At 40.1% G+C, this 25973-nt stretch overlaps 1 protein-coding gene across 1 annotated transcript in view; it reads left to right on the forward strand.

Moving 5' to 3' along the window:
• The window catches only part of UNC13D (unc-13 homolog D), a 1205501-nt gene that overhangs the window by 927125 nt on the left and 252403 nt on the right, over positions 1 to 25973 (forward strand). Inside the window, exon 22 of the mRNA XM_044077226.1 lies at positions 2996 to 3091. Coding sequence (XP_043933161.1) covers positions 2996 to 3091 — 96 coding nt within the window. The remainder of the gene's footprint in view (positions 1 to 2995; positions 3092 to 25973) is intronic.

Genomic DNA, 25973 nt, shown 5'->3' on the forward strand with positions numbered 1-25973 from the left:
TGCTCCCAGCTTGTAGTTATCTGCAAACGTAGTCAGCCAGAGCCATTTCATATTGCCTTTTACTTCAGAAAATTAGATGCCAAACTCAAGAGGTCACAGCACAGAACCAAAGGGCCAGTAATTAACTTTTAGTAACATTACAAATATAAATAGCAACATCAGTGACAAAAATTAAAAATATGCTGGTTATAAGTGATTATAATGCCAAGATTAATGGAGGTTTTGTTGAACCAAAAACAGCCAAAATTAAGACCAGTAAAGTTGAAAATAATTAACGTGTGGTAGAAAAGAATATGAAAACAAAAGAGTGTATCTTCATATTGGATTAATTGACAATACGCAGAAGGATGCTCAGAAAATATTCTCACTTGTTACCAATATCCAGAAAGTACTAAGGGATGGACATATTTTTGTTTTTAACTATAAAGATAATAAAAGTCTTTCTGCTTTTCCTGGTTAGGAGACTCCACAGCGGATCACCAGTCCGCTTATGACTGGCAGTGGATTTTTACAGTGTCAAGTTGCTGCCTGTTGCCCAACCTTCATAGAAGGCACACTCATGCACCTACCTCCATGTCTTTTTAAAGTTCAATTGATCACAGGGAGGACATGCAGATACCAGCACAGAAGGCACTCCAGCTAAGACTTGAACTGACGAACCTCTTGCTGTGAGGCAACAATGCTAACTGCTACACCACTGCACCATCCAGACATTACATATCAAAATTGTAATAAAGTTTGATCCATATTTGTAACATAGTCTGATCCATGAAAACATATCCAGTGATAATTTTAGTTTTAAGTCCAAGGAAGTCATTGTTCCACTGTATTCGACATTCATCAGACCTCTCATTGAGTACAATCTCCCCTTTGGTATGCACCTAACAAGGTATATTCAACAGTTGGAACATCCACAGGGGTTCCTCACTAAATGAATAAAGGGCATAAGTAAAATGTCCTGTGGAGACCTCCTCAAGGCCCTATCTCTGTATTCTGTCTACTACAGGCTTTTAAGGGGAGCTCTATGTCTGGCATACAGGGCATTGTCAAAACCCACTCTGATGGTCCTACTGCATATCTTCAAAACAAACAGCACCAGACTTACCCATTCTAAAGACTTAAACCTTGCATATGATATAAATAGGACCTGCTGGAGAGACAGGTATGTATCGCAGAGACTACCCCTTGTCTGGAACAGGCTTCCAATCCAAGTAAAGCAGAGTTTCTCCTAAACCCAATTCAAGTGTAACTTGTACAGTTGGAAGGGGAACAGGAATTTCATCCCTGGTTTGGCACCTATGTCTTTAATAGACACAAGCAACCTGTAAATGGTTCATCTGCCAGGCCACCCTGCTTGTAAATGTTTCATCTCCCAAGCCCCTGATTACTCTTATCAAGGGTACCAGAACTTGTCAGAGATTTGGGATGCATGGCTAGGCCTAAAAAGGCCCCTTGTGGTCATTCGCCTATTAAACACCTATGAACCTATGTGTTTCTTACAGCAGAGACTCATATGCACAGCTCCCTAGTGTAATTATGTGGCTATTCTGCATCAGTTGTAAAGCTATTATATGAATAATGTTGTACTATTTTGATAAGGCTGCTTCAGTAAAAACATAATTATTTTACATCCTGCTGTATGGCTTACCAGAGAACCTTCCATTAGGGAAGAAGTTACAATAATTGCAGTATTTATGCCACTAAATATAAATTCAGTGCACCTTCCATGTATAAATCATGCAGGAAAAAATGCATTGTGCCAGAAGGTTAAAATATTATGCAACAGTGTTCAAGCTGAGAAACTGGTTTTATTTTTTGGCACAGTTACCAAGTAACATTTTCTACTAATGTACATTTTCACTGTCAACAATGACACCGAAACAAAAGTGACTTCAAAATAAGGAAAAATTGTGACAAAGGCCACAATGGAAATGCTCCCATACTATACAAAGAATCACATAAAATATATAAATAGCAAAAATCATTTAAAATATATAAATAAATTCAAAAAATAATTCAAACTTGGTCAACATTAATGAAAATTGTATTCAACTAAATGGTCATTAAACATAATCAGTAAAAGTCACCACTGCAGTGAAATTCTGATGACTATAATCATATATTTCACATGATCTAAAGTATTATGGGAATAACTTGCAGTTGGCCACAAAATAATGTAGAAAGGTTCAGCTTTTTGCAAAACTACGTAATGTAAAACATTTGTTTTATTGCAATCAGCAAAAGCGAAAACTGCAGACAAATATTATCTACTTCTAGTCACATAATAAAGCTCTAGGCCTTTTTGCAAATAGCTGTGTCACAAGAAACATGTTTTAATGCAGTTTATCATGTAGTTGTTTAAAATGCAGTTTTTCGGGATTCTGGTTAATTTTCTTAATAAATAGTTCTATACTTTAAGAACAGGGTCTATATTATATGTTCGAAGTTTGAAAACTTTAAACTTTAAATAATCAAATATAAATGTTCGAAGTTTCAAACATCGAACATATAATAAAAAAAAACAAACAGAATTTACCTGACTAATGTAGGCAGGGGAGCAAGCCCCCTGCACCCCTTACACACCCGCTCTTTAAATATACCAACTCTGAGGCCGCACTATAAAGGGAAGATTTCCCTTACTGCACTGTAATGCGGTCTCGGAGTTGGGATATTTAAAGAGCGGGGGTGTAGGGCCCCCTGCATACAGCTGTTAGTCTTGGGTTTGGGTTTTTTTTTTTTTTTACATATGTTCGAAGTTTATAACTTTGAACATTTAAATTCAATATTTTAATGTTCAAAGTTAAAAACTTTGAACATATGTTATAGACCCTAAGAACATACCTGAGGCATTTTAAAAATAGATGATAACATATCTGTGGCATTTTAGAGATAGGTGATACATATATTTGACTGCTGTTCATAATTTTTACCACATCTTAATATATTTTTATTACATTTTCAGTTATTATTTCTCCTTTCTGTTTCAACATTTCAGGATATGTGCAAAATAGCTAAAAATTATTGTGAAGAAATCCAGGCCAGAGCAGAAGAGATTGTAGTAGTAGACAATGAGGAAGCTACAGCCAGTAAGGTAAGCTCATCTAAGTCACATGAGTTCTCTTGTTTTATCAAGTCATCAGTTTGTAAAAACTAAGGAACCATCTTAAACCACAGATTTTTTGTTTCAAGTCAAATATATGTTCAGCATATTTCAGCACTCCATTAGAGGTTTGTCCTTAAAAGTAAAGTGAGCTGTCTTCATTGCAGTTTTCTATAAGATATCAGTGTTTGATATATGCAAGAAAAAAACACTCGATATTGCACATTTGGTTGCATTTGAAAGGACACATAAATAACGAGTGAAGCTGCACGATTAATGGCAGTGTGCAGAAAACTGCCTAAATTAAAAGGTTCCATCAAAGTAAACAGGGGCTAAAGTTTGTTGATTAGAATGCAGGACAATGTTCAACGTTCACTCAGTATGCAAAAGGTCATGAAGAGACCAACCTAAACTGCATGGATAATGCTAATAATGGGATTTTGTATGGTGAATGCAAAATGCTTACAACGTTAAAGCACTCACAGCAAGGTGCATGAGAAAAGTAACAGCTAATATGTTGCAGAGGTTGTTTGAAGAAATGGTTGTGTTCTCAATGACAGGATTAAGTTTTGAAAACTGACCATGGTACAAATTTATGTTCTATAAATTAAATACCTGGTCATAACATAGAGGGTTGTGAATGAGTTCTTTTTTTAACACTTGAATTGTCACTTAAGACATAGGCAAACATACATATAAAAGAAAACAAACCGTACTAACACGTTCCCAGTTACAAACATTATACATCACGTATATTCTTTTGTATATCAACTCAACATTACATAAATTGCTCGATTCCTGCTTTCGCTTAAACTCACTCCTCCTCCAAAACACTTTTCTGCATGTATTGTTCACACATTTTTAATTTTTTTCTATGTAGCTTGCTCCTACCTTTTCTAAAGATCCCTCTTCCAGTTGTTTCATTTGCGTTACAATATTCAATACTTCAAATACGGTTGGTTTAGACTTTAATTTACATTTTCATTTTCCATTAGAATGTCAGCAGGGGTTCCTCAAAGAAAGCAGGGCATAAGTAATATGTCCAATGCACACTGCTTCAAAGCCCCTGTCCTTCTATTCTGTCTCCTAAAGGCTATTGAGGGTAGATCTATGCCTGGCATGCAAGGCATTGTCGGACTCCACCCGGACAGACCTCCTGCATATCTGTACAACAAACAACAGAATTACCAGTCTAAAAACATAAACCTTTCCTTTGGTATAAATAGGATCTGCTGGAGAGACTTGTGTGTATTCCAGAAACTACCCCTTCTCTGGAACAGGCTCCCCATTCATGCAAGACAGAGTTCCTCTCTAATCCAATTCACGTGTAACTTGAACAATTGGATGGAGAAGAGGAAATTCATCCCTGGTTTCACACCTACGTCTCTAATGGATACAGACAACCTTTAAATGTTTCATCTCCTAGGCCTTTGCTTGTAAATGTTTCATCTCCCAACCCCCTGCGTGCATGTTTATCAAGGGTACCAGAACTTGTCAGAGATTTGGGATGCATGGCTAGGCTAAAAAGGGCCCTAGTGGTCATTGGCCTAGTAAACACCTGTGAGCCTATGAAACATTTTCAAGTAATTGCTTTTTTTGGCAGCCAATAGAATTAAACTTAACAAGGCCTTACTATGTAAAGACAATTCAGATCCTGTATCCAAGCTCAGAAGATTCATTTGCTTAGTTACACCCCTTTGCTCACCCAGTATATCTGACAGAGTACTCTATATGGACTTGTTAAAGTTTGCCAACTCATTACACTCCCAAACCACATTCTCCCAGTTACCTCTTTGTTCCCCTTCACACCTCCAACATTTGCCATCTAATTGAGTAAAAATTCTTTGGAGTCTGCTTGTGGTATAAAAATAACTGTGTAAATAGTTCCAAACAAAAATCATAAATTTTCTAGAATTTGTTGCATATGTAGGTGCCATAAATATTTCCTCTGAGTTCATAGGTTCATAGGATGATACTAGGCTATTGGCCTGGAATCCCTTATAAGCCTAACCAAGAATTTCACCCATGTTCCCTCAAAGTCAGCTCCTGTTTCCCCTGTCCAGCAGGAACACAAGTGGGATTTCCAGGGGTATATTTTCTGTTTCCCATCCAGTTGTCCAGGTTCCTCTTAAAGAGGGCTAGAGAGGTACTCTGCTTGACATGGAGAGGGAGTCTATTCCACAGATGGGGGAGTCTTTAGGACACAAATCTGTCCTGCCAACAAGTTATATAAATGTCACAGACCAGTTAAGGCCTTGCGTGCGGGTTGCATGAGAGAAGTTTGTCTTATGGATATGCATCAACTCCATCAAAGCTGGGTCTGAAATGGTGTTGTATGCCAGGCACAGGTCACCTCTGAGCACTCCGTATGAGACTGAGTAGAGGAACAGAGCTTTTAGCCTGTCTGTATAGGATAGGTGTTTGATACCCTGGATTTTCCTGGTCAGGAACCTCTGTGGTCTCTCCAACTGCTGCCTGTGCTTGGCAAGGTACATGCCGAAGGGACATTGTACTCAAAAATGTGTCTGATGTTATGACCTCCTTGTTCCTGGATGAAATACCAATATTTATGAGATAGGCCATGTAGGAAGCCTTCCGTACAATGGAGGCAACGTGGTAGTCAAAAGTCAGGTTGCTATCAACCTGGGTGCCCAAGTCCCTCATGACTGATTGCATGCTTAGTATGTTGTTATTAATGTGATAATTAGTGGGGATGACATTTTCCCCAAAGGGGATAATGATGCATTTTTTGGCATTCAATTTGAGGCCATGCTTCTGGCACCAATCATTAGTTTGGGTAAGGCCCTCTTGGAGGATGGTTACATCACTATAGGAATTTAAAACAGCGCCCAGCTTGCTGTCATCTGTAAACTTGGTCAGACACAGACCACTGGTTTTGGCTTGCACCTCAGAAAAGTATATCCCAAACAGTAGGGGCCCCAAGACCAATCCTTGGGGTACACAGCTTGTTATGGGTCTACTACTAGAGGTGGCTTCCTCTACTTTGACTGAGTGGGTTCTATCAGTGAGCCAGTTAGCTATCCATCTGGTAACATATGGGTTGATGCCTATCTGGGAGAGTTTATCTATTATGCCTGAGTGGGGAATAGTGTCAAAGGCTTTGGCTAAGTCATGGTATGTGGTGTGTACCATCTTCCTCTCATCCATGACTTTGGTGACTGTTTCAAAGAAGTCAACCAAGTTTAACAGGCATGATCTCCCTTTGACAAAACCAAACTGTGTGGGGTCAAGCGTGTGGAGGTTGCCAATGTCCTTGTTTATAAGGTGCATGATAATGTGTTCCATGGCCTTGCAGATCAGGCTAGTTAAGCTGATGGGCCTATAATTGTCTGGGTCAGTGGACGCTCCACCTTTGTGTACAGAGATGACAGTGACTGTCCTCCATTCAGCTCGGATGAAGCTGATGCTCAGGCTTTGTTTGAATAGGGTGTCTAATGGAGCTGAGAGCTCATGTTTGAATTCATGTAGCATACAACCAGGGATGTTATCAGGTCCCAAGGAGACTGTATTATTTGCCTTTGAGAGGGCATTAAGGACATGATCCCTGGTAATGAAGGGAGAGGGGCAGGTGCTGGGAATGTCCTGGTTAGCCTTAGAGAATTTCACCAGTGACCTTATTTGCTTATTTAGACAAAGGACATATTGCTTCCAACTTGGCACCTGCTACTTCTTGGTCCTGGACAGCAATTGTTTTCCTTCTGTTATAGAGTTTGTTTATTGCTGCTATCCACCAGACAGGTTTACTCTTCCTTGAGGAAAACAATTTGGTCCTGATAGGTATTGCTGAGTCCATAAGGCTATGTAGGTGCTCATATAGTTTTTTGGTGAAGGCTTGGACATTAGTGCTAGTTCCAACTGAAGGGATGGTGGCTGTGAAGCTGCTTATACCTGCTCTGAAGAGATCATAGTCAACTTTGGAAAAGTTTTTCATTTGACCCTGACAGGGGGGGGGGGCATCTGGGGAGATGGTGACTTCAGAAGTGATCACTTTATAGTTGGATCTTACCAAGGAGGATGACACTGTAGGAGTGCTACAGTGGTTACTCATGTTGATTAGGACCAAGTCCAGGATATTTTCACCAGTGTTGGGGTGTCGACCAGCTGATCCAATGCATTGGCACTGACGAAGTCGAGGAATCTCTGGGCATTCATGTTTGGGCTAGAATAGGTCTTTTACTCTATGGTTGGGTAGTTAAAGTCACCCAGGATCAGGGTAGAGGGTTGAATCTTGATGGATTCAAGTAAGTGCAGATAGGTGGAGTGGGCATCCTGAGTCATGGTTGGGGGTCTGTAGCTAGATATGATTTGAATAGGTCTTTTCTCAACAGTCAACTGCACTTGGAGTGTCTCCTGTGTGTCATACCATTTCACCAGCCTGGAGGTATGTATGTCTTTGATAAATATTGAAACTCCACTTCCTTTGGCTTTGTAGCCCTCTGTTTGGGGTCTGAAAGTATGGTAAGATGGGTAACCTGGTACGGTTGGGGTGCTCTCCACAGCTTTGAACCAGGTTTCAGTGACTGCACAAATGTCAGCATCCTCCAGGGCAAGGAATGCTTATAGTGAGTGCAGTTTCATGATAAGACTCCTAGCATTTAGCAGCATGACCTTTAATTTCATTTATAAGAATTTTTCATGTTGTTAATTTTGTGCTCATGACTTTGCTTAGAAAAGGTACTGTGGGGGAGGCAAAAGCCTTTGCCAGAAGCCTAAAACCCAGGGGAGACAGATGAAGGCCATCTGTGGCAAAGCATCATGGCTGTCAGTCATGTCCTCCCAAGCTGTTAGGTACTGGATCCCTTTAAAATGACACCAGAAACTAAGCCAATTGTTAAAGTCAATCATTTGCTGTTTGTATTAAGGTACCATTCTGGGTGATGATAGGATGCTGCTTAAGGCTAGTGACATACCTGCCTGGTACACATATTCAGCAAGCTCAATCATGTCTTGCTTCATATAGTTTCTTTGTAAATTGCTATCCAGTCTCTCTTTCCAATCATTTCTAAACTCATCTGATTTTTTCCTATAGTTATCATGCAGTATGTTATATGCCCTACTACGTATCCCTTTTTTAACAGCAGCTTCTGCTCTAGATTCAGCTAAAACTATAACAGGGCATATCTTTCACTTAATATTCCCCTACTCCTTTCTCTTTGCCTATACTGTGATATCAATCCCTGATAGGGAAGGCAGTCTCTAGCCTGCAGTCCAAATCTCTTATTAGTCTCTTCTAATTCTATTACATTTCCCTCTCTAGTTATTTGCTCCCAATACCTTGGTTCCTTTAAAAGTTTTCCTCCAGTGAATTGCAGCCTCCTCTTGCCTATTCTCTGTACCACTAATTGCGGTCACCCCTATTGGCAAAATCTCCTTTTTCCATTTTCTTGGTGGCTTAATTTTTAGAATATTTTCTGCAGCTTTATAAATGCAATATTCAAAAGAGCTGTTATTCTCCTTAGTATCTGCATCTAAAAACCCACTCTGTCTTTATTTCATGAATTTCCCCCCCATTTCATCATCATCATCCAGTTCCACTTTGAAATACATCTTCTGTTTGTGTTATATATACGAGCCTTAACTGGAGCTCTAAAACATCCATTCAAATCAGATAATCCTAAACCTCATGGTTCTATTGGAAGGATCAATTTGTCCACTCAGCCCTTGCCTTCTTCCCCACCCAGGTAAGTTCCTTCAACTCTTTATTGTTATTGACCACAACTTCTCTTCTGGTTGATGAAAATATGCCTGACCTGTATATAAAGTTAAAGGGACTAAAATTGTTTTCACTGCTTGTATCTTGCTATCTATATCCATAAACAGGATCTTCCAATTTTTTAGTTATTATATTATCTTTTGGAAGAGACTGGAGATATGTCTCTTCCCACATATCCTTAGCTGCCATAACAGAAGTCTTTTTAATCTATACTCCTAAGTACTTCATGTTATCATGCCCCGATAAATATGGGTATTGCTGAGCCTATTCATGTGTGGGTATATAGTTTACAGCTACATCCTTTTTTATCTTCATTAATTTTATATGTAGGAAATATTTGGAACTGTCTCAAAATGTTCCGGAACACGGAGATGTCCTTCTCTGGTTTTATCAGGTGCAAAATTATATTGTCTGAAAATAAAGCCAGCTTTTCTTGATTACCATACCAATTATATCCTTGAATTTCTGAGTCCATTATTTTCTTTGACAGTGGATCTAAATATAAAGAAAATAAAAAAGGGAAATACTATACCCCTGTCTGATTACTCTGTTCAGATACAACGTATCAGAGAGGAACCCTTCCACTTTAATCCTTGCCTCTGATTGATGATATAGTTTCCTAATTATCCTTATTATTGTAAAATGGAATGCAAATGTTTCCATTGCCTTACTATAAAATCTCAGCTAACTCTGTCAGATATTTTCCCTGCATCAAGACCCATCAATAACAGCAATATTTTCTTACATTCTGCTTCCCTCTGGCTTATCATTCTTTTATTAATGCTGTCAAATGTTTGTGTCTCCTCCACAAAACTACATTGGTCCATCACTATCAATTTTGGCATCACCTTTGCCATTCTTTTAGCCATTATGGAGATAAAAACGTTACAATCATGGTTTAAAATTGAAATGGACCTATATCAAGCTGGGTATGATGTCTTTAGGTATTACAGCCACTGCAGCTTTCTTCCAGGTTGTTTGTGCCCCCCCTTTTTAAATGCTGTTAAAACCTTCCATATATTTACCTCTTTCTTCCTTCCTAGCTTCTAGACTTCCACAGGAATACCATCTTTTCCTTGAGACTTTCCTCCAGATTCATTATACATCATTGTTTTATCTCATCTCCTCCTATCTTAACTGTTAATTGTTGAGCCTCAATTACCTCTAATGTTGGCATACTTAAGTATTCCATACATATTTATATTTGTGCTTTCTCTTGATTTCCACATTTTTCTTCTTTTTACAAATTTTCATAAACTTTCCAAAATATCTCTAATCTCTAATCTCACTAGCTGTCTTCTCTGATAACTTGGATAATTTCCACTACCCATTCCTTAAATTTCTTTCTATTAAACAGATATTTGGGGAAGTATCATTGTCTCATTTTTACTTCATTACCCTGCATTTTTATCTTAGTTGCTTGTGGATGAATTCTGATCATAACAATTCATTATGTATGTAAGACATTGGATTTCCAATTCACCTTGATAGTGAAGCCCAAAAAATAAATTTATTGGAATCCATTTAAAGTACAGATAACAAATTGAAGTTATAGTTGAGGACCTGATCATAACTTCTTGTTATACATGGGGAAGTTAGACATTCCAGTGTGTTATCAGCTAGAAAAAGAAGTATATGATCACAAGGTATCTAACAGTATTAAGTATTACTAGATTAAACAATGGATTATGACTACAAAATATAACACCTTTAAATGTTACCAGCTTAAAACATATATAGGACTACAAAATATATAATAGCTTTAAAAGTTATAACACACATTAACACACTGTATTGCCAGACAAACAATAACAGTGCATTAGTAATCTCCTATGATCCTATGTAAGTAAACTTACCATAACAGTAGATGTCTGAAAGCTCACTTCTGCAGTAGCCTTAGCCATATGGGATATATATTGCTAAGGAAATAACAGCCAGCCAGCTTCCAAAACATAGGGGCACTTTCCATGCACCCAAACTATTAGCCAGTTTGAGCAGAGCTGAAAATAAAGAATGGTTTAAGTGCAAGCCCTTCAGAGCTTTCATGCCAGCTAAGGGAGGGAGGGAGGCTAGAACCCTGCAGACAGTCAGTGATTTGATAGTAAAAATAAAGGTCCTCACCCTGGCAACAAAAACATACAAAAAATAATGGATGGAGGGAGGGAACAGCTACTGCAGCAGCAATCGTTTGAATATTTACTTGCACAGCTGTACCATATTCAACATTTTATCACAACTGCAGCAGTTTTCATAATTTGATCATGGCTACAGTAGCCTTAGCTATATGGGTAAAGGACTATAGCTTAACTGACTGGGAAGAGGAAAAATGAGGGTCCAGGAATCCCTAGTGTATGTTCCTAGCAAAGCCTGCCCTAGACCTAGAGAAGGAATTTTGATTGTAGTGCTTTGTAACAATGTGTACAGAAGACCAAGCTGTTCCTTCAAGAACACTTAGGTTCATAGGTTGATACTAGGCTATCTGCCCTAGGGCATTTATAAGCCTAGCCAGAGTGTGTTTGGCTTTTGCCACCCTTTTAGATTAGTTGACTGTGCCTCTGTATAGTAGGTCACAGAAGGTAGCCCTTTTAAGGTTAACTTACTATACCTCTGTCAAGCAGGGACACAGAAGTGATCCCAGGGGTAAACTTATGATATAGGTTCATAGGCTGATACTAAAATAAACAGCCTCTGCAAGTCTTGAACCCAGGACCCTGCACACCAAAGCCAAAGAGATTTACCACTAAGCCATGTCAGAGGCTTCTAGAATTCAGCCGCTTTCAAAAAGCTTGATTAATTCAAGACCCTGGTAGAGTTACTCTTGACTCTGCATGGAACTGCCTTATTGTGGTGGGTGTAACAAAAGGTAATAGTATAAGACAATCAGAGATAGTCTGCTTTGAGATAGGTTGTTCTTTCTTATCACTTTCATGATAAATAAATAACTGATCAGAGATCTGGAAAGTTTTAGATCTGTCAGTATAATATCTGAGTTGTTTGTGGAGATCCAGATTATGGAGAATCCTTTCTTCTAGGTTTTTTGTTCTAGAAAGATGACAAGGAGATGGATAGCTTGTCTCAAAGTAAACTCAGATACCACTTAAGGCATAAAGGAAGGACTAGTTATCTAAGAAACCCTACCATTGTTGAAAATGAGATAAGGTTGACTCACAATAAGCACTTGCATCTCAGATATTTAATTTTATTCCAATCATTGTTTCTGGGATGCAAGACCCGCGGTGGTGGTGCTGCGTTGTCGCCTCACAGTAAGACGCTGTCCAGTTTGATTCTCAGCTAGAGCGTCTTCTGTGTGGAGATGTGCGTGAATGGGCATACCTTCGTTGAAGGTTGTGCATCAGGGCTGGTAACTCGGCATGTAAAAATCAATTACCAATCAATAGCGGACCGGAGTTACACTGTAGTGACCCCCTAATTGGGAAAAGCCAAAAGACAAACAACAACAACACCATTGTTTTTGGGATGCATGGTTAGAAGAAAACCTCAGTTGTTCTAAATCAAATATATTTTGAAAAATGATAACAAATGACCACCAGTCTTAAAAGAACTAATTTCTTTGAATTATGCAGTTGTTGCATTGCAAAGCTCACAAAGACTACCTGAAGCTCAATGAATGATTGCATAATCATCTTAAACCGAATAAATTAAGGACATAAACAATTTTTAGTGTGATGTTATGGATTTTGAGTATGGCTAGATTTTAAATAATCTAAGCAGTGTCAGAAATTCATTAAAAAAAGAAACAGAAAAAAATGACCATGTGGAGCTGCTTTTATTGAAAACATCTGCGGCAGGTTTATCAGTAACAAGTTCCAAAGTATCAGCATAAGGCTAAATCCAAACTAAACCACAGTGGCAACAAAGAAAATTCAGGGGCCAGAAATAAAGGAAGAACAGAAAAACAAGTCTGACTTCATGTTTTCAATTTTTTTTTCATTTTGATTTGAATGAATCTTTTTTATACAAAGGTCAGACCTTTGTTTCTTGAACATAAACTAATCTAATTCATGTCACAGCTGATCTGTATGAACTTATCTGTAAATTATACTTACATTGTTTTTTTTTTCAAATAACCTCTATATTTTCAAGTTCTAATTTTGCTGTTGGAATGCATTGAACTAGAACAGGTACGCAGTAGTGTCGGCACATCCTACATAAACCGAAACTGCATGCCTAACAAGAAATGCCTTTAAGTAGATATGGTCTCATTAGTGAGGCATGTGTGTGACATGTACAAAACCATCTATACTTGTCCAAAATATGTGAGAAAGGAACAATAGAACATAAACAAATAGCCAAAATATTCCCATTATACTAGGATTATCTGAAATATGTTGTGGATACCATTGTGAAAAGCAATAGAGCAATTACAATACCACATATATTTTGCAGAATCCATTGTAATTCACACAAAAAAAACCATAAAAAATATGAATTTTGGTGAAATGACATAGTTGGCAATATTGCCAGCACTAACTGTAGCTAAAAAGAGAAGGGTGTGGGGCATGTTTGGGAAACACAAGTAATACACGCATCTGAGGAAAGAGGGTGATACAAAAGCAGATGCAAGGTGCAGGTCAAAAGACCACACAAGAGAGATGAGAGAATAGGCAATATAGATGAGTCAGGTGGACGTTGGTAAGTTTTTTTTTCTTGGTAGGAATAGGTCCCTTTTTTCATTTTGGGAGAAATGAAGGTTCAGAAAAGTCATGCCAAAAGAAGGAGGGGAAAAGGTTGGGTAAAAACATATAACAGATAGTACACCACATAACATACAAAGGTAGGCAATATAGGAAAAAAAAAACAAGTAAAGTACAAAAACAACATACATATGGAAAACACAACAGGGCTCAAGGGAAGTGAACAAACAGGGTAGGAATGCAAACCAGCCATGGTGCACCTCAGTAATGCATTACTTACCAATGCACAAAGCAGTGATGTGATGTCGCAAGCTATGTGGCGGTCATACACAAATGAACTTATTATAGGCATGTAACAAGGAGCACTAACAGGAAAAAGTTGACATTTCAGTGCATATTGAACAACAAACATAACTTACGGTAGGGATCTGGAGACTGTCACCAAATGCTGGAAATCCTCTCCAGCAGTTGCTCTTGTTCCATACAATGGAGATTGTCATAATGGTGATGGACCTGCACCCCAGTTCTGAAGATCCAGGTCCGTCCACAAAGCTCCCTGGCAATCTAGTTCCACACATCCTCACCTCATGTTTGACATACATGGCCAGCATCTTCATCGTCTCTCCCTCCATCCAGTTGGGTGCTTGGATGCACTGCAGTTTCCTTTCAGTCAACATCTGACTTGAAGTTGCTGAACATGTGTTGATGAATGCCTTTTGAAAATTGCTTACTGGCTCAGATATTCATGGATGCATTTCCAAAACATTCTGTTCTAATGAATCTCATTAATTTTGTATAGTGAAACAAAATGTCATAGCTGTGTGCACTGAGGCAATCCTACAGTTAGGTATACTTACCTGACTCTACATACCCATAAGGTAAGCTTTCAAAGGTCAGTTGCTTATGTTTCTAGAATCACAAATTGTACCTATCTTTGTTTAAGGATGGTCAGATCATCCTGTCTGTACCATTTATGTCACAGTACACAGAGATTACACTTAGAAGTTGCCAATTCATGCATAGGTAGTTGGATAAAGGGTACGGGCTGGACTCCTACCATGTGCAGGTGTATGTACACATTTCCAGCATTCCACAGTCAACTTCAGATATGGACAGAGTCCAGCCATGCCCACGGGGGATGCAGTTCTACTTGTTAGTTCACAGCTCTGTTTGTGGATAATAATGGGTTACTGAAGCATCTGCAAACCACGAGTACAAAATGTGTTTTGTTGGCAATGAGTGTTGATAAATCAGTATATTGAAGCTCCTCTGCCAAAAGATTCCAGATGGCTCTGCCCGTATCCATCTTCTCATGTTTATACTGTGACATCACTTCTAAGATGTAGACGTATGTTTGTCCCTAATGTGCTGAATTGCTGTTTTCTACACATTACTCACTTTGTGGGTCACATGTTATTCATATATACATAGCCCAACACATTAAACAGTTCTGCTGCTTCATGTGACTTACCTAATTAATGTCTGTTCCATATGTCCAATGTGTGTTTGTAGGTGACATGCTAGGGATACACACCTCTGCAGATCAATATGGGTGTGGATTCACCCACAGAAATATGATGTAGTGGTAATATGCAAGGTAAATGACTGTGAACAATCCCATAGACCTGGGATCAAAATGTAGCTGTGGATGTATGACATGTTCTAAGCTGTATAATGGGGAGTGTGTGTAGCACATAGGTTTATTCATTGTTTTAATTACACATGTGGCACCTGTTAGTTGTCATGTTTGTTTATTATGATTATCTGTAAGACATGGCTATACATGACCTATACTGGCATGCTGGCTTTTTTATTGCAGTACTACATATATGTGGAGCAGTAACACATGTCATCCTGCTGATGAGAATATGGGAGAAGGTGTACTACATGTATACAATCTGATATGTACTTGTTTTATTTCAGCGGATGTCTGGTAAAAGCAGACATGATAATTTCTCCTATAAGGAGCAGGAGATTATTTTAAAGGCCCTTTGACAACATAGCAGGAAGCTATTTGGATAGATGGGCAATACATTGTGGACGACACAGGTTTGGAAGGATACCAACAACATGCTAAATGTTGTAGGTGGTCATAACTGAACACAAAATGCCTTCCATCATTGCTGTTCTGACATGATCCTCAACAAAGAGACTCCATTATTATGAGAGAAATGTCACACTGGTGATGGACCGCCTGTAGTTCTCCCAGGTGAAATGATCGTATTCCTTCCTCTCATCATACCACCTGCAAGGACTGTTACATTACTGGGAGAGGGATATAGGTTGATGTACCAACAAGTAGTGGTAAGCACACTATTTGCATACAGGACAGCATAGTACACGTCAATTTCATGGACAGACATGTATGCATGTCTTCTCTGCTCATATTTATTTCACAGCAGCAACCCAGCAATCGGCATGGCATCATACCTCAGCTGAGGGAAGCCCCATTAAGACTGCCTCTATATGCTGCTTGTTAATCACCTTTTAGGTGTCAATAAGAGCACTGTGTGCACTGATGTTCTGTTCACCTTCACAGGACTCTCTCACACCATCTGACAGCACCAGTCTTTAGGCATGTGTCTCTGTGCGCAGAAGGAGCTGTGTTTATCTGTTGACCTGACACTCCATGAAGTTAGAGTGTTTACTACTTACTTGTTGTATTTGTTCCACTTTAACTTGCAGCTGCTGCCTAACAGCATCAGACGGTGGTCTCCTTGGATAATGACAGCCCCAGTAAGATTGTTTCGATATATGTTATTATGGGATTCTGTCAGGAGTCACTGTGAGTACTCTGTCATCTAATGTTCTACTCACCTGCATACAGCCTTCTCATAGCAGCATACAACACTAGCCATTGGGTATGTGTATGTCTGTACTATGAATGTGTTGTATGCATTCATTTACCTGCACCTGGATGATGTCTGTGTGTTTTCTACTAGCATATTGTATATATGTGTTTGCACTCAGCAGTAGCATTGCCACTCTTATCACAAGGGGTGGAGTCAGAGAAGGACCTGCCGGATATGTATGCATGTGTGTGGACTTTTACAGTGCCACTATCATGTGTTTTTCAGTTGCCTAATAAGGACTTTCACTGTTCTCTATGGGCATTGCACCATCCATGGCCACACTACCAAGGCATGTTTGTATCTCCATTCCTCTTCTGTGTTGTTAGTGAATTGTCAGACTTTTTTAATTGTATTCTGCCTCATTTATAATTTTTCAGTATATGTCTGTATTTGTAGCACATCCTTTTCCCACCTCCTCCACAAGCCCATCCACTGATCCTGAGCAGGGACATGATGTGATGTTCTACATTCAGAAAGTTCAGCCAATGACACACAGGGCACTGGACTGGGGGGTCAACATTGTCATGCTCTAGAGGGGTCAGTCCTGTAGCTCAGGGTATACCCTCTGATATGGGGGATAGTTTGGCCAGACAGGTATTGGGGCAGCAGATATTGGTCATGATAATGCCCCTGAGATGCTGTCCCAGTTGAGTCTGAGAGTGGTGGTGACTATGCTCCACAATGGCGTGATTATGTCCACAGGACTGCTTATGGGCATATGGCTGATATGTGTGGATGTGTTTCTGATGGCATATACCTGCTCTTACAGGTGCATGAAAGCTCTCAGGGATGTTATAGCAATGACCTACATGTACCTGCATGTACTTGCTCATGTTATTGACCATGTAGCACACCAGCTGCATGTATTACATGAGGCTCAGGAGCACGAGCATGAAGAGAACAAGGCAGCATTGGCTGTACAGTATGATAGTGTGGTATCTGTTGCATGCTCTGTTGAAAGTTTTGTTGCAATAGTGCTAGAACAGTGGTGTAGTACAAACCAAATGTTATGTGCCCTCACATTTATGAGCAGATTACCTCCAGTGGGGATAGGCAGATCACCTCTCAAAAGAACCACACACAACCCTCATTTATCAATGCCTGTGCTGAAGCATGTTTGCACATCTGCTGTTGCCACTGTGTTCAGAAACTAACAACATACAACTCACAATACTGCTGATATCCACGCTGTGTACCAACATGAAAATGTCACCATACCCAGCTAATCAATATAGTACAGTAGGTGTGCTTCTGCACATGGCAGAAGCAGCCAGGACCATGGAGCAAACCATCAGTGTGGGTGCTCTTGATTGAATTAGTGTAATACCGACAGTTACCCCATTGTGTGTCCTCTTGTGATACCCTGTCTTTTGACAATGATGACTACTGTGCTGAACACTATCTAGTGTACCTGTTAGTGGTGTATGACATGTCTAATGCCACAGGCTTCTTCCTGGTGTGTTTTGCTGACATGGTAGATTGCCTATATGTTGTCATGGTGTACATCTATGTTCTTGTTCTATCTTTTGTACTATACAGACACTTGTGATGATAGACTTGATATTACCGATGCTTCCACTTGACCTGGTCTTATTAGTTGACATATATCAACCAAATATTCAACTCATCTGCATTACGTTTCCAAATTCAACATTCCATTGTTGTTTGCCCTTATTTCATGCACATGTGCACTTCACATGACATATCTGTGTTACATGTGGCACTTTATTGTGGTTCTGCACTGCCCACCCTCAACACAACATGCACCTGCATATTCCTTATCACCTTTGTTATATTCTTTATGTAGTGTAATGGCCATGTGTGCCTTTTCTACATACCTGCTTACACACACTTTTAGACATATTGTGGCTTACCCAATACACTGCTGAGTGTCCCACAGCTAATTTGTCATACCTGTCTTTGATGCTTTGTTGTACTGCACATACCTGTGCATCTGACTAACTCATGTTGTTGAACCCACATGAGCATTATACCATTGCCTCAGTGTTGCAGGCCAGGACAGTCATGTCCTGTACTACTTGCATGTACCTTGTCAGGTATGTGGCTTTGATAGAGTACCTTACTCTGGTGTTAGTACTGCAGCTGCTGTATGCCATATAACCTTGTGTCCTATGGTGTTACACATTCCTGTGATGTGTTTACTACATCTCTGTGTTATCATACATCATACAACCCCCCAACTTTAGGTTCCATTGGTTATGGCACATCTCCCCAGTGCATAATCCACCATTTATTGTTCTGTCCACATTTATGCTAATACCTACACACACTCATTATAAGTATGATGACAATGTACTCCTGGTCATTGGGACTTACTGCTGTTTGCACCTTAGGACTGCCACACATACATACCAGTTGGCAGCCTACTTTACTTACAGTAGTGAATGTTATTCTTTACCCAATCTGAATTATTCATTTCCTTTATGTACATATATGTATAATGCTTTGCAGATCATACTGTACTTATGACATGTATGATGTTCCATCTGGACACTTACCAGACTTTTTCCTGTAATTGTCTGCTGTGCTGGTGTAATGGGTCAGTACTGTGTACGTATCATGGATTTATATGTGTACTGGTGTGTAAATGACTTGTTATGAGCCAAATTCTGAGCCATATCCTACTGTGTGTCCCTTTGCTACCATTTTCAGCCACAGCTTCAGTCACTTGTGCCTGGTTGCTCTCACCCTTGTGTCCTTTTGATCATCCTGTAACAGCTGTGATAGCTTTACATCAGACATCTGGGGCTGTTGAGCTAGGTCACCTACACCCAGGGGTGGGAGGCCACCATGTATACTTGTTAATATGTTGTGCAGCATGGCACACACAGTGACCATCTGTGAAGCCTTTTCTGGTGCATATTGCAGTGTACCCCCAGATGTGTCCAGGCATCTGAATCATAATTTCAACATGCCAACACATGCTCAATGGTGTTACATGTCCTTGTGTGTGCTCTGTTGTATGCATCCTCAGTAGTTGTAGATGGGGCTCTAAAGTTATAAGCCAAGGTTCCAGGATATAACTGCAGCCACCTGTTTGTATAAGAAAACAAACAGTAACCTTGCTTACAGTTGATAGGTCTTGGTTCAGGTTACATTAAAGCTGTGGCCCTGCACTAACCAAGTATGAGCCCCTCCAGAATGTCACCCTGTTAAAAAGCAGCTCTCAGCTCACTTTCTTCCCATATTGCAGCATCATGCATGCTACAGGAGTATGTTGCCATGATATTGATAATGAAGTCATCACCATAGCACACTACCTGACAATTGAGTGATGGCCACCCTTAACATTCGGCATCATCTAATGCTGTTGTTTTGACTGGTACATGGGTGCAATCAGTTGCACCAAAGACACACGGAAAATTGTTAAAGGCATAGAAGTTTTGCATGGCAGTCCTGCACCCAATGGATGTTGCTGGGAAGTTGATAAATTCATCCACTTTGCAGCATGTAACTGCCAGAAATGGCTGTTTGGGATACCCGTACAGCATCAGCCATATGCTGCTGAAATGCCCTACAGGCAGTATACCTAGACTCAGGTACACTTTTGTTTCTAGCAATACAAGGCTACCCCACAGACTGTGTGAAGACATGTGGGATGTACACATCCCACACATACTCTACACCAGCTGTCTATCTAATCTGTATTGATCTATTATTTCCTGGGCAGTGAACTAGCTTAACTATAGCCTCACTTATCACAGTGCTGGCTGCCTTCTGCAACGCAATTGCAGATTGTCCTCTAGTCTGGCTTGTAGAACCCTGACCTGCTGAAGTGTTTTTACTGCAGCTTGCATTATGTTTGTGTAATTCTGTGGAATCTGTAGGAATGTGCAGTAATTCATCTAAATTTGTTAACTCTAAGAGATAGCACCTATGGTATCTACCAAGTGCTTTCATAAAATTTTTGGCATACTACTCTGTCTCATTTTATTGTTGTCAGGTGCACCCACTGTATTTTGGAATCTGGTGTGCATGCACAGATTCAGCAATTATCCCACATTGAATAAATTAGTACTTGCCCTTGACATTACATCTGTTTTGGAATCGCATCCTCCACTATCCTTCGGTGCAATGCAATGCCCACAACTTTCTTTTAGTATCTGGCCCTTAGTATTGGCTTCCAGAATGTTAAACAAGTTATATTCTAATTTTACATAGGTAGAAAGGGAAGAACTAAACTTATTATGAGAATTCTGATATGTGTATTAATACGGTTAATATGGTTAAGGAGAAGGTAGTTTTAGACACAGCACACTATGAGGAAATGATGCATGGGAGTACCAGCAAGACAAAGAAATTTATAAGGAAATCATTTTGCCTTATAACCGTGTCTAGAAAAAAATCTTTTTGAAGTCACTGATTTATATGTGGCTTAGACATATCACTCTATGCAACCTTCTGATTTGTTTTAATTATAACCGCAGTAAAACAGCAGTCATTTATGGAGAGCCTAAATTTTGCAAATGTGCAAATTCACCTCTTCAAGTATGCATGGACCTTTCTATAGAGAATCTGGTTAAATTCATGTATCAGTAGTTACATTATAAAATAAAAATACTGCAAGGCTGAACAAAACACACCACTTTAGTGTAGAACAATATTTAATCACCACTTTCGTCAAACCAGACTTCCTCAGAAATACAAAACACACTAAATAACACACAATATATACACTATAAAAACAACTGAAATCAATTACTATCAATTCTATATAATTCAAGCACTTAAAAGGGCAATACTTAAAAAAACTCATTAGATAACATTAATTACATATGTATGGAATGGGAGAGAGGATAGATAACCGCCTATCATCAGAAAAGCCCTTGTTCTAGCCCCCAAGAGTATACTATGTGGTGACAGACATCTAAAATTTAATTTACCTATAACTAGGGATGTTCCAGCTATTAAGAAGATAATTTCTGATAACTTGGAAGATAGTCAATGGCAATTGTGATTTGTTTAATAGTTTGGGGGAACATCCCAATTTTGTATATAAGAAAAACTCCAATTTAAAGAGCCTACTTGAGAATGGTAGGGACATTTTTGTTGCTGACACCATTGGTCCAAGTGGGACTAAAGGTATGCATAAATGTTTCACATGCAGTGTGTGTAGATATATTTTGGAGGGGCCTTTCATATATTTATCACATCTCCCATATACTATACCTATTTCTAGTTATTTTTCATGTAAAAGTATGGGAGTGATATATATTGCTGTCTGCAGTTCATGTCCTTCTTTTTACATCGGCATGACCACTAGACATTTAATGACAAGGATTAAAGAGCATATGTATGATATCAAAAATAAAGATTCAAACAATGCACTATATAGACACAATATTGTGTGTCATAATTTAAAAAAAATGTTCTCTATTTTAGAACAGGGTTATCTGAATTTAAGAGTGGGTAATTTTAAGAATTATCTTGAACAGAGAGAAACTAGGTGGCAGATTAAATTAAAAGTTGACCAGCCTCCTGGTTTGAATGATGCCATTAATATCAAATGCTTTTTAAAAGATCATAGGGTGTATGTTAATAAAAGCAGGTTTAATGTTGTCTAATGAGTTGTTTTAAGTATTGCCCTTTTAAGTGCTTGAATTATATAGAATTGATAGTAATTGATTTCAATTGTTTTTAGAGTGTATATATTGTGTGTTATTTAGTGTGTTTTGTATTTCTGAGGAAGTCTGGTTTGACGAAAGCGGTAATTAAATATTGTTTGCTAAAGTGGTGTGTTTTGTTCAGCCTTGCAGTATTTTTATTTTATTTAGTATTTCAGTAGTTACATTCCTCAAGTATGTTTCTACAAACTCTCAGTATTCTTCTAATTTAATTCAGTTGATTAAAGAGAGTGCAATACTCAGCATATTTTGTTAGTAACAGAGCACATTGCCGTATACCAAGATTCCACATTGGTTCATAGGTTCATAGGTTCATACTAGGCTATCTGCCCTAGGGCATTTATAAGCCTAGCCAGAGTGTGTTTGGCTTTCGCCACCCATTTTAAATTAATTTTGCTATGCCTTTTATTTGAGGTTAGTATACTGTGCCTCTGTCTAACAGTGACACAGAAGTGATACCCGGGGTAAACCTATGATCTCCCATCCACTCATCAAGATTCCTCTTGAAGAGAGTCAATGTGGGACTCTGCCTAACCTGGACTGGGATTTTATTCCAGAGTGAAGGGAGCCTCTGGGTTATGAATCTGTCCCTCCAGCATGTCCTATTTATTTCAGTGCTGAGGTTCAAGTCTCTCGAGCACGTAGTTCGATGGGATTTGGATTTTCTGAGGTGCAGCATGTCCATTAATTCCGGGTTGGACATGGCTTTATACATCAGGCACAGATCGCCTCTGAGCAGGCGGTATGCCACTGAGTAGAGCTGGAGTTTCTTTAACCGGGCAGCATATGACATCTGTTTGAGCCCTTTGATCCTCTTGGTGAGGTACTTCTGGGGTCTTTCCAGTTGCTGCAGGTGTCTGGTAAGGTACATCCCAAAAGGGGCATTGTACTCAATTATGGGCCTGATGAGGGATGAGTAAAGAGGCACGATGACCTCTCCTGATCTAGATGTGAATCCCTTCATGATTAGGTGGGCTATATAAAATGTTTTTCTAACCACTTTGGCCACGTGGTTGTCAAATGAGAGATTGCTATCAACTTGGGTCCCCAGGTCCCTAATGACTTCTTCTGTACTTAATGGATTACCACCTATGTGGTAATTTGTGGGCACTGTTTTTGCCAAAGGGGATGACTATACACTTTTTGGCATTTAGCTTGAGGCCATGGCTCTGGCACCAGTTGTCTGTTTCTATGAGGCCCTTTTGGAAGATGCTTGTGTTGGCTGGAGAGTTGATTATGGTGCCCAGTTTGCAGTCATCTGCGAACTTGGTCAGCCACAGTCCTTCCGTGTTGGCCTGTACCACCGAGAAATATATACTGAACAAGAGAGGTCCCAGGACTGAGCCTTGTGGGATGCCACTTGTAATTGGTTTGGAGTCCGACATGGCTCCAGCAATTCTAACCATGTGGGTTCTGTCCTTGAGCCAGTTTGCAACCCATCTAGTGACATAGGGGTTTATATTTAAGCTGGTGAGCTTATCTATAATGCCCGAGTGGGGTATTCTATAGAAGGCTTTTGCGAGGTCCAGGTAGGCTGTGTGGACCACCTTCCCCTCGTCAATGGCCTTGGTGACTGTTTCAAAGAAATCGACCAGGTTTAAGAGGTAGGATCTGCCCTTAACAAAGCCAAACTGGGTAGGATCCAGTGTCTGTAGGTCCCCAATATCTTTATTTATGAGGTCCATGATGATCCTTTCCATAGCTTTGCAGACCAAGCTAGTCAGGCTTATGGGGCAATAGTTTCCAGGATCCGTTGAGGCACCACCTTTGTGGAGAGGGACCACTGTTGCTGTACACCACTCTTTGGGTACATATCCTGTAGTAAGGCTAAGATTGAACAGTAGTTTTATGTTTGGGTTTAGCTCTTCTTGGAGTTCATGTAGGACGCAGCCTGGGACACCGTCTGGTCCCATTGATGCTGTGTTTTGCTTTGGAGAGGGCTCTTACCTGAGCATCTGAGATGTCAGGGGGGCAGCACACTGTTGGGATAGATATTTGCCCTTTTGGTGGGGAGTGGGGGGGGGGTTTGCACTGAACCTGTCAGCTAGGATGTTGGCAATGTCTGTGGGCTCGGTGTATTTTTTGTCATTTTGGACTAATTCTGAGCATATCTGGGAATTCCCACCCAGGTTCCTAACATAACTAAAGAAAGCCTTGTGATTATCCTTAGTGTCCTGTGCAATTTTTCTCTTGAAGCTGGCCTTAGACGATTTTATGAGTGCCTGTAGTTTTTTGCTAATACTGATCAGAGATGCCTTCCCTTTTTGGGATTTTGCTCTATCATGTAGTAGCTTCCGCCTTCTATTGTATAGTTTGTTTATGGCTGGGGTCCACCAGACAATACGTCTGCCTTTGGAGGATTGGGTCGTGGTTTTATTTGGGATTGCATGATCCATGCATTCCTGAAGGTGTTCATAGAATGCGTTTATAAAGGATTCTGCGGTCTGGGCCATATTTTCCACAGGCCCGGGGGCTTTGAAGGATTTTGCCTCGGTTTTGAGGCATGTGAAATTTGCTTTAGAGAAGTTTTTCACTGTGGTTTTCTGGGCAGGGGGTGGGGTCGGGATGGGAATATCCAGTGAGATTAGTTTATGGCCTGATCTTACCAGTGAGGGTACACTTCTGGTCTGGAGCATAGTGTCCCCATGTTGGTGATGATCAGGTCCAGTATGTTTTCCCCTCTTGTGGGAGTGGTAACAAGTTGTTCCATAGCATTTGAGTTTATAAATTCTAGGAACCTTTGGGTTAGGGTGTTTGGGTAGTTGAAGTTACCCAATATAATGGTGTTTGGAGAGACCTTCATATTTTCCAGTATTCTCAGGAAGGCCGAGTGGGGTTCCTGTGTTTGGGAGGGTGGTCTGTAGCAGGCTATAAACTGGAAGGCAGTTTTACCCACAGTTAGTTGCACATGGATAGTCTCTGATGCTTCGTGCTGTGCCAACAACCTGGAGGTGTGGGTATCTTTGACGAATATTGATACTCCCCCTCCTTTTGTGGTTTGGTCCAAGTTTTGGGGCCGAAAATCATGGTATGAGGTATAATCTGGTAGTGCTGGGGTGCTCTCGGGAGCCTTGAACCAGGTTTCTGTTACTGCACAGATATCGATGTTCTCCATGCTAAGGAGAGTTTCAGGTGCATGCATCTTGAGGTTTAGACTTCTGGCGTTGAGTAGCATTACTCTTAGTTTCTTATCCCTTGTGATACCTATGGGGGTGGGTTTGTCTTTTGAGCCTTGCCTAAAAACGGCACTATGGGGGTAGCAAGAGCCTTTGCCAATATCCGAAAGCCCAGGGGTGACAGGTGCAAGCCGTCCCTAGCGAAGTATCGTGGTTTGTCGAGCATGTCATCCCAGGCTGACAGGCATTGGATCCCCTTTGAATGACACCAACACTTAAGCCAATTGTTGAAATTGATCATCTTGTCTTCATATTGTGGCATCATTCTTGGTGAGGGTAAGATGCTACTCAAGGTCAGGGTCATACCGGCCTGGGCTACATGCTCAGAGAGCTCCTCTATGTCTCTTTTCATGTAGTCCAGGGAGGTACGTCTCAGGTCATTCACACCAGCATGGACAATGACTGAGTCATATTTGTACTTGCCTTGGAGTGACCTGAGTGCTTGTGTTATGTGGCGGATCCTAGTGCCTGACAGGCAGCTCACCGTGACCTTCTCCTTGTTCAGCCTGGTGAGCGGGACGTCAGTGTGCCTGATGATAGAGTCACCTATTACAAGTGTATCAGGTGTGTTGTTTAGCCTTAAGGCCTGTGACTGTTCGGCACACTGGCTTTGTGAGCTATGTGTTGCACACGTTTTGTTTTGGGGTAGCGGTTGCTTGGGTGTCTGCTTTGGAGGTCTCTGCTGCTTAGGCAGAATTTTATTTAGAGCCTCCGAGTATGTTTTTGTGTGTTTATGTGTTTGGTTTGTTGTCGTGGTAGGTCTATGTGAGACTGGAATTGTAGTGAGTGTGGTTTCCTTCTCCTCCTGACT

The sequence above is a fragment of the Protopterus annectens genome, chromosome 7.part0 (assembly GCF_019279795.1).
Source record: "Protopterus annectens isolate FY-2018-M chromosome 7.part0, PAN1.0, whole genome shotgun sequence".
In the NCBI taxonomy this organism is placed as follows: domain Eukaryota; kingdom Metazoa; phylum Chordata; order Ceratodontiformes; family Protopteridae; genus Protopterus; species Protopterus annectens.